The 11,118-nt window shown below is 25.2% G+C and overlaps 1 protein-coding gene across 2 annotated transcripts; it reads left to right on the forward strand.

Moving 5' to 3' along the window:
• Positions 1–3,818: 3,818 nt before the first annotated feature.
• Positions 3,819–4,549, forward strand: LOC130969565 (uncharacterized protein At5g65660-like). Of its 2 annotated transcripts, none has more exons than XM_057895345.1 (2): positions 3,819–4,036; positions 4,112–4,549. In XM_057895345.1, exons 1-2 carry the CDS (start codon positions 3,842–3,844, stop codon positions 4,289–4,291), a joined length of 375 nt encoding a protein of 124 aa, XP_057751328.1. In that variant the 5' UTR covers positions 3,819–3,841; the 3' UTR covers positions 4,292–4,549. The 2 variants fall into 2 exon arrangements, with proteins under 2 accessions (XP_057751328.1, XP_057751329.1); XM_057895346.1 differs by having other exon boundaries at positions 4,115–4,549.
• Positions 4,550–11,118: the final 6,569 nt, after the last annotated feature.

Here is an 11,118-nt window from a genome sequence, read left to right on the forward strand (position 1 = left end):
GTATATATTAAAATTAACCATTAAAATAAATTATTAATATAAAATAATATAAATATATATTAAAAATAAATTAAATTATATATATTTATATACAATATATTGATAGCTAATTTTAATTTATAAATAATATTTTTGATAAAATAAAGAACTTTTCAAATATAATTGTAGCAGAAAAAAGGCTTCAAATTGAAACAAGCTTTTGGTTTACACACGGCAACCTCCATATGGATGTGACCGGCTCCTTTATGGTCAAATGTCAACAGCACCAACTTTCACCAACAAACATCAAATGATATATTACCCTAAATTGTCCTACCATTTTTTTGTGTCCGTGTTACATTCTTCTCCAATTGCAGACTTCTTTTAATTATATTTCCTTTTTCTTTTCTGAACAGGAGGCGATTAATTATGAATTCCTACCATGGTTCTTAAAATCGGCCCCGAGATCAATGGAGTTCAAAAGAAATTTTTAGCTCTAAAAAGTGAATTGATAAAAAACTAAGAACTCAAGAATGTTTTAGGGGCATAAAATATCTAAATTAGGCGTGCTCCTAAAATAAAACAAGTTAGCATCTTAGCAATTAACTAGTTATGTTGAAATTTTGAGTGATAGATGCGCTTAAATATCAGACAACAATATAACATATACAATTTATATATACATAGTTGTTACCTGTGAGATTTAATTTAAATAAATAGTACGGGTCTTTTTCAAATTTATTAGTCCAGACAATAAGGTAGTTAACCGAAGCACGATTCAATTCATTATTACTCCGTCACATAGTATAATATTACTGTTTGTTAAGAATCGAGATCGCAAATAAACGTGTCATTGACTTTGAGATTTCAGCAAGGGGAAATAGTGATATATATAGTAAAATTCTTAAGCAATTAAATACATAATTCAACCCAATCTGATAATTATTATTTTATTTTTAAAAAAGGTAATGCGACAAAGAAAAAAAATTTAAAAGAATTTATTAAAAATATAATTATTCATGTGTTATCTTCTTAGGTTTTTAAAATAAGTGATATTACGACGTATTATCAAGATTTTTATAACCTAAAATTTTAGAATTCTATCATTATTATTTAAAAAAGAAATTCCACGTGTCTCTTTTTCTTAGGTTAGATTTTTTTAAAAATTATTTCATGACAAAATTTTATTTATATTTAGCTTTAAGAGAGAGAAGAAAATTCTATGGAATTTGAAATAACTATATATATAGTTCGATTTTATTATATTGTATATTTTTAGAGCAATCAAACAGAATATATGTAGTAAAAACGCAAAGATGATAAGATCTATTACGTTACGTTGATTTTGAACATAAACAATATAATCCAAATCCAAGAGATTGGAAAATACAGTTGGGAAGAGAAAAGGCAGCCCCACCCCCAAAATGTAGCAAAAGTAGCCTTTCGTGGGTGCCAATAGCCGTTTTATATATATGATGATCCCACAGTTCCCACTCCATTATTTCTTCCTTCTCTTCATTTTCTTTTCTTTTCTCCCACTTTGTCTTGCGACAATTTCCATTTCCACGCAAGTCTACACTTGCAAATTTCTATTTTCTACTGCAAGTTGGACTATCCAACTTAATTTTTTGGGATCTCACACTACAAAAAAAAATGTTGAGTATCATTGTATTTAGGCCGATAAATTTGTTGTTAAATTCGTCACTAACATCTGACATTAAATTCGATGATAAATCTGATAATATTCAACATTTTTCTCATAATATCCAATAATACATTACAACTCAATCTCAAGAGAACTTTTTGGAATTCAAACTTTTGAGTTTCATTCGTTGGAATCATTATTTCATTTTTCTTTGTTAGATTATTATCTATTAGAGTCTCATTAGATCTAATATAACTTAATTAAGTGCGGTAAAAAAAGGTTTTGAATACAAAAATAAGCTATATAGATTATTTTGTCACACTTTTAAAGATTTATTTATCTAAGTGATGAAAACAACCAGAGTCTCACTAAGATAGAAATTTATATATCTTATTTTTGAAAGTTCAACAAAGATTTTAATGTAATAAAATTTGTTAAGGATGAAAATGTTCAACACAAAATTCTTTAAGAACTTATTTGGATATATATTCATTGAAATATTGAGTTAATTTTTAAATTACTCCCTAAAGAATGACTCATTTTCTATTAACAATTTTTGTTAACGATTGATGATATAAAATATTAATTGAAAGTATGCATGACACCTAATGTGTTCAGTTGGATGTAAATAAATATGTTTATGAAAGTCTATCAATTTAGTTGCTAAATCATCTTGAGACTAGGATTTATGTAATGAGCAATGCTAGGGGGCCAGCAATTTTTGTGATTGTTAGCCATCAACTAGCCATCAATGATGATTTGATGGTGTGAGATTGGTGTGAAATTTCATCCAATGGTTCACCTTCCTCTGCTGGTTACATGTTGACCAAAATTCAATAAAACTGCTGGCCTCATAGACTTTTCCGTAAATTGAAAAAAAGATGCTAAATTGATAGATTTTCATAAACATATTTGATTAATGTCTAATTAGACATATTAAATGTTATATATATTATTAGTTAACATTCCACGTTATTAACTGTTGATAGAAATTGTTAATGAAATGATGAAAGAATAAAAATGATTAACCCTATATTTTATTATTAATTTTTAAATATAATTAAATTATTGAATTACAAATATATTCAAATAAGATGAGACTCAATACAAGAATAAGATCAAATTTAATTATTACTCATCTTGTACGTTTATCATACTTTATACAGCATAGTATTTGAAATATAATGCGATTAGACAGAAATACAATTGTGAAACCTTTATCTCATTTGTATTATCTTCACAATTTGAGGAGAAACTTTTGTTTGGAGCTAGGGAATCAGATTATTAATTGTAGTTTGAAGTAGTAGACATGTTTTGATGGTGGAAAAATGAAATGGTATCACATGAGTCAAGTGATATAATGGCAGAATGGCTTTTGAGATTCAGCTTTCTATTGAGAGGTTATTGACATCCTAATTATATTATAAACATATTGGAATTTAAAAAATTACACTAAATTAATTCATATTCTTTTTGTGTCGAGTTATTTCTCATACTGTAGGTAACTTCACATATTTATTTTATATTGGGCTAAAAAAATAACGTTATTTTAGTTTTTGTGCTAAATACGTGATGAAATTACGTTGATTCACATTAATAATTATACATTTTTTTATCTAATTCAATGTAAAAGAATACATGTGAGATCATTCAAGGCATGACAATTAGTTCCACAAAAAAGATGTACAAAATTTAAAAATTTTTACTGTGCATTAAAATCTTGGATACCCTTTTAAACGCAAATGACGAATTTGAAAAATCATTTAGGTTATATTTGTTTTTAAGAATAGATAAATAAGATAAGATATTAAAAATAAAATGTAAAAGATAGAGACACAAAATTTAATATTTTTATATTTTATTTAATAATAAAATAAAATAAATAAATTATAAAAATTTAATTTATTTTATTTTTTTATTTAAAAAATTTAAAAAATATATAATAATATAATTATAAAAAATAAATAAAAAATAAAAAATATTTTTTATTAATATTTTTATATCCTCTTTATTAAAATAAAAATAAAATACACTAATTTAATATTTTGAACATAATATCTTTGTTTATATTTCATTTATCAAACATTCGGAATTTGGTGGAGCCCATTTAAGTTCCGTACCGTGAGGCTGAGGGTGCGGGGGAGGTTAGTATAAATTGGTTGAGATGGCACGATGGATCACTACATATAGACTGAAGAGCGAAGAGGAAGTTGAATTATGGAAGGGCAAGATCTGTCGCCGCCACAAGTGGACGCATCTCGACCGTCGTTGGGTTTCCCTCTAGGCACTGCCCTCCTTCTGATCATCATATTCACCCTCAGCGGCGTGTTCTCCTGCTGCTACCATTGGGATAAGTTCCGCTCCTTCCGTCAATCTCAATTCCCTTCCTCTCCTACTAAATCCAACCTCAACGTAAGTCTATCTATTCATTACCATTATTCCTTCTCTCTCTCTCTCTCTCTCTGCTTATTTTGTTTGTTTTGATAGCAGGAATCGAAGAAGCAAAACAGGGAAGAAAGCTTGCCGGTGTTGATGCCAGGGGACGAGCTTCCCAAGTTCATTGCGATGCCTTGCCCCTGCCAGCCGTCGCGCCCTCACGAAGACAACACCGTCATTGTGAAGGTGGAGAAGCCACTGCAGCTGCCGGCCATCCCTTTATATTTGTGAGCTACCTAGCTAGTTAGACCATAAAAACTCCATCTCATCCATCATAATTCACATAATCTAATAATCTAGGCCATAATTACTTCAATACATGTATGTATAAGTATAAGATCCGTAGAGGCCAAGGGATTTCTATGTAGGATAATAGGTATCAGTTGGTAGACTCTGGTGACTATTCCATTTCATTCAATCATTGTATCATACGCCATGTAGCTGCTATTAATTAAGGAATCTCCATCTAAATGCTTTTTCTTTTTCTCATTCCGAACAAAAACTCTACTTTCGCTTTCTCTTCCCATCCACTGCAATCACAAACAAAAATACATCTTGTACCTAGGCATTATCTGTGTTGCTTAATATAATTCTTGCGTGTTAGAAATTTAGAAGAGCATGTACAGAAGTAAACAAATAGCTTAACCAATAGAGTCAAATTGTTTTCTCATTTGAGTTAGCAAATAGGAGTGTGCACGCACCATCATGAGTCATATGATAGTGTCCTGTTCATATATATCTCTCTAAACTCCTTCCCACCAGTCAAATCATTATCTCATTAAGAAGCACCACGCCAATAACTCAAACAATAGAATCTCATATTTTTAGAATTAAATTCATTTCTGATTAGTAGAACAGAAGAAACCTGAAAAGAAGGACATGAAACGTGTAAGAATAGGATTTATATGTATGTAATATAATGATAATGAGGGGGTGACAAAGTCCACTATGTTGTCACCAATTTTCAAGCTTTGGAAAGTATAGGAAAACATAGTGACCCACAGAATAATGTTGCAAATAATGGGGGACCCCAAACTCTCTTCTCATGACCTAATTTCACTGTGGACTCATCATCAACCTTTAATTTATCTTTCTTAGGAATAGCCAACACAAATTCCACTCATTCTTGTTTCTGCAGTACCATAAATGTGTACCCTTCCGTCACTGCTGCCAGTACATATCACCTTTTCTATATTTTTTCCTAATAAAATAAATGACACCGCTCACCTCTTATCAATCCGACAAATAAGTACTAGGTAAATGTCAATTTATCCTTTTTTCTAACAATTTTGAATTCTAATAATAGAAGGAAAAAATTATTCCAAAGAAGATATTATTTTACATTGATTATAATAAAATCTAGATACCATTTAGAAAGACAAAAAGTTTTTGGAGCCATGGAGGGTGTATAGGAAACGTGCCCCCACCATCCACATTCATTATAGTTTATAGATCATGCGCCCTTAGGAAAGATCTCGTGGAAATTGGGGAATAATATCTAATTCTCTCCACGATTCATATTTGTTTTTAGTATTCATGAAACCAACAAAATTTAAGCGAAATACGGTATGTATTTTATTCCCTTGTCCTGGTTAGTTGGTAGTTAGTTACACGGTAGCGAACTTGAAGTTCATCAATTAGCAATTATTTACTTTAAGCGGTACGGATTAGGCGAACTTTTGCTATTTGGCGGTCCCAATTTTTCAACCCGATCTATTTTTTTGACGGATTACGCAGGGGCGATCCAGCGGGTTTAGGCCCGTTTACCACCCCTAACTATCATATATTACAAAATAATAGCCATTAAAATATAACAATGAAAAGAGTTGGCTAAACCAAGATTTATTGAAGACGCTCAGGACGACAAAAAGCAAGCATTTACTCCTCGTTATTTTAAGAATAATTCTACACATATAAATTTTTTTATAAACTAAATTCAATTAAATTAAATAATAAAATTTAAAATAATATTAATTATGATATTTTTGTTATATTAGACTAATTAATTAAACTAGATTAATAAAAAAGTGTGGATGTACATCATTATTTTTATTTTAATTTCCAATGTCATGACTTATGAGTTACGTTGACGAGTAGTTCCTTGGTTTTATTTTTCTTAATTGCTTAATAATTACATAAGACAAGGTCAAAATTAATAAAACAAATTAAAACATAGAATATTTTAAATAAAAACATAAATATGAAGAGATAATAGTGAACTTACTATAAAAAAACTAGCTAGTTACCAACTAAATTTAATCTTAACATTAAATGATAATTTGATATTATTCTTAATACAAACTACTAAACTCAGTTCTTAAATAACAAATATTCTACTACATGTCGCTATTAATAATAATAATAATAATAATTTAAACATTAACAATGTTAATAACAAATATATTTTATCGAATAAGAACTGCTTCTACCTCCACTTTCATCTTTAAAATCAATATATAGCTCAAGTTCAGAAAAAATTATTTAAAAACGACTAAAATTAAAGAAAATTGTTCACACATCACTGTCATTATTTATCATAACTTATAACAGCCCCATTAAAGTATATACAGTAATATCTGTAAAATTCATTTTTCTTTGTTTTTTTATGCCAAGAACTTTCTTCTTTTACTCAACAGCTAAAACCACAGAAAAATAAAAGAAAAGAAGGATGAAAGAAGATACAGAAAAAAATAAAGAACGAGACTTTAAATTTAAGATGACGCAGAAATTGAAAAAAAATAACAATGCACAAACACTAAAGAACTAAAGTGGATATTTATAGTAAAAAAATAATATATTATAATTTATTATTTAAATTTTTAATTATTCTTTTGTATAGTACATCATTTAGTATTGATACTGTATAAAAATTGAAAAATAAATACATAAAGTATGTCAAAATTTTTAAATTAAACCTAGCACATTTTTCGAACATCACATTAATGCAAAAAGTTAAACATTGTTAATTTTTTTTCTTCTTTTATTTTGGTGAATGAGGCATTATTCTTAGTTACCAAATGTAGAAGCATGGGCGTAATCTACTTAATATACTAAAAATGGGTTTTTCTCCAACTATTAAAGGTGACGTGTCGATCTCTCATGCCTTCATTTTCCCTCCAAAATGAATAAAATTTTTTCTATTCTAAATTAATTTATAAAAAAATATCTTTATTGTAATTATATTATAATTAATACTTAATGAATAATATATAATTATACTAATTTAGTAACGTATCTTCATTATAATTATATCAAATCAATATTTAATGACTATTAAACTACTTATCAATTAACAATTAAAAATACTTTTAATAATTTTAATGACAATAATAATCTCAATAATAGTAATAATAATAATAATAAATCTTTGTTACTCATGATATAATGAAATTATTCACGTTTATCAATTAATTTTTCTAAATTATTTTATAAAAAAATATCTTTATTATTATTATATTGTAATTATAATTTAATGAATAATATATAATTATATTAATTTAGAAACATATCTTCATTATAATTATATCAAATCAATATTTAGTGAACTATTAAACTACTTATCAATTAATAATTAAAAATACTTTTAATCATTTTAATAATAATAATAATAATATCAATAATAGTAATACTAACAATAAAAATTCTTTGTTACCCGTGATATGAAATTATTCACGTATATATCAATTAATTATTTTATATTATTTTATCAAAAATATCTTTATTATAATTATATTATGATTAATATTTAATGAATAATATATAATTATACTAATTTAGGAATATACATTCATTATAATTATATCAAATCAATATTTAATGCATTATTAAAAAATTACCTTAATAATAAGTAATTTACATATTTATTTTTGTTTTACTAAAGTCTATATATAGTGTTTTCCTATGATACATGAATCTAAATTTGAGAGTCAATTCATAATTTTATATTTAGTATTTTTTTTTACTACTTCATAGAATAAGAATGTATTCTTCATTTTTTATTGAAGTTGATCATTTTAAGGTACAATTTATAATTTTTTATAATATTTTTTATATACTCATTCTATTATATTATTCTTTTGATAATTTATTATTTGTTGTTACTCTAAGTTATTCTTACCGTCTAATGTTCCGGTTCGATTGTCTTTTGCCACAATCATTTACAATGCATCATATCCATGAAATACCTCATCGAGTTCTCTTCACTGATTCGGGTTCCAACTATATGGATGTAAGCGTTCAAAGAAGGGGCAATAGTCTCTACTTTACCGAATGATGGTTGGATCTACTCACCTATTATGACCAACCTAATGGAATGTGGTTAAAGCTAGATTTCTTAGGAAGAGCTCGGTTTTTTATTGAGGAATTGCATCCACAGAACTTTATAGGGCAAGTTCAAGTTCCATCCCCTCTATACTTTTTACGTCTGCCCGAAAATCTTCGAAGTGGAGCACATAATGAGATTCAATTCCTTCAGTTTAAGTTCAGTTTTGCTAAATTCGTGACAAATTTAGATATGCAATTTCAACGATTGGTAATATATTTAAATTTTCTTATTTTAAGTTGTTCATTATTAGAATAATTTTTTAACATATTTTGATTTTTTTTAGAAATTACCAGCTTTCTTTTGCATGATTTTGCACGAATTCTAAATATTGAAACTTATGATGTTATTTCAGTTGGTTGTTATTATAAGAATGATTCTATACTATATGTGATTAAATTATAATTATAGAATTTTAAATTATTGCCTCAATTTATATTTTATGAATATTTTTTTGTGGATGTGCTATTTTTAAATAATTTAATAAAATGAAGTAGTGTCGGGTATAATTAAGTTTGTTTTTATCCTTTATTTTTTTATTTGTATTTTTATTATATTTGACAAAAAATGCAACCTACATATATATTAAATCGTTGACCTAAACACAATTTATTTGCCAATAAAAATAGATTTTATCTAAAAAAATAATGAAACATGAATAATGTATAATTATGTTATTTCTTCGATTAGCTAATTAATGCAAAATTGAGTACCCTTTTTTATTCGACTGAGGTCATATTCTGTTTGGTGAAATTTTCAATCACCTTAATTAAATTCTGTCTTTGTGTCTTAACTTATATAGATAGTAATATGTTACATATTATTTGGTATATCTAAGTAGTTATTTCTCGTAGCGGAGATGTAAAAATCATATTAAGGTTTTTTGCCAAATAATTAGCTCATGAATAATAAATGATTATATTATTTTGGAAAAATATTTTCATTATAATTATATCAAATCAATATTTAATTATGATAAAATATGTTAATTATAATTATATTATAGAATTATAATAATTATGATATTTATGTTATATATTTTAATCATTTATGTAAGTAAATAAAGACAAATCAATCAAATCAGATTATCACAGTAAATAATATGTTGTATATTATTACGGGAAATAATCCGTGGATAAAATTAAAATTATACCCGTGCCATATAATTATAATTGATTAATTGGTATAAAATGAAATTATACCCGTGCCATGAGTAATAATCTAAATAATTATATCTTAACAAAATATAATTTGAAATAATTTATAAATAATTATCTTAACAAAAATAATTATTTAATAATTGATTTAAAAATCAATGCAAAAAATAATTTTTAATAATAGTATTATTAATTGGGTAAATAATATAATTTCAAATTATTACTTGAAATATAAATAATATATGAAAATCTATTGAGTAAATCAATGATTTTGTACCTTAATAATTTGATAATTATTACTCAATTAACCAGTTAATTGAACTAGTAATAACAATTTTTAATTTCAAATTTTGTATATTAAGTAATTATTAAAAACTGGTAATAACGATTTACACGGAAAAATCATTGATAAATTCAATTAACCATATAGAGTTCAATATACTAATAATTTTAGTATATTATTTATCGCAAGGGAAATTATTTGCTCAAATTTTCTAATAAAATTGAAATTAGTAATAATTTAAAAAAAATTTATTAATAAAATTATTAATAGTCACATTTTTATACACAGAAATATATATTTTCTATATATTATTTAAATTTATGTTTTATATAACAATAATTTTATATACATTTATATATCACTTTTTTTTAATGTATTCTTAAAAATATTGACATATAATTAATATAGATAACATATATACTTAATAAATATCTTTATTAAATTAATTATAACGATTAATACAAGATAAAAACATAAGTATAATCTAATTATAGCAAGAATTCTCATCAAAGTAATTGACTAATAATTTGAATATAATTGACTAATAATAATAATATTATATGGACATAAAATTAATTAGTTAACAAATTGAATTTAGCTTATGGAGTTTTATTTTCTACTCAAATTTTTAAGCATTACAGATTTTTATTTTTTATATTTACGATAACTTTTGACCATAAAAAGAAAAAAATTAGTTTTGATTGTTTCCTATTTTATTTATATACAGTCATAATTAAATTTGATATAATTATAGTAAATCTCTATAATTATAGCAATATAAAACTGCTTCATATATAGCAATAATATTATACATATTTATATATCTCCTCTTTTATCTTTTTTTTTTCAAAATTTTGGCATATAATTAATGTATACAATATATAATATTAAACTGTTTTGTTATGCATATATATGAATTTATAAAATACCCCGTATAATTTATACGTATGGCATAATACATATGTCAAAAAAGATTTCATATTTTTTGTTAACCACTGTTTTGTTATATGAAATTGTAATTTAAATTAAATAATTTCTATTTATATAAAAGTTAATTTAGCTTTTTATTATTTAGAGTGTTTTTCAATCAATAATTTTATACTCTTCACTTTTTTTTCAGTTTCATTTTGAATTTTAAGTTAGTACTTAAAAGTAGTGATATTCCATTGATACTGAAATAAAGTTACAAATTAAAAGAGTCCATTGGGTAGAATAAGTAAAATAATGTGATACCCACGTTGTAACATTAAAAAAAAAAAACAACTTAGAATCTAAAATGTTTATCTTTCTCTTTCTC

This window comes from Arachis stenosperma, chromosome 3, assembly GCF_014773155.1.
Source record: "Arachis stenosperma cultivar V10309 chromosome 3, arast.V10309.gnm1.PFL2, whole genome shotgun sequence".
NCBI lineage: Eukaryota > Viridiplantae > Streptophyta > Magnoliopsida > Fabales > Fabaceae > Arachis > Arachis stenosperma.

Coding starts and splice junctions, on each gene's coding strand:
- LOC130969565 (XM_057895345.1), top strand. CDS start 3,842: ATGGAAGGGCAAGATCTGTCGCCGCCACAAGTGGACGCATCTCGACCG. Junction 4,037..4,111: donor CTACTAAATCCAACCTCAAC/GTAAGTCTATCT, acceptor TTGTTTTGATAG/CAGGAATCGAAGAAGCAAAA.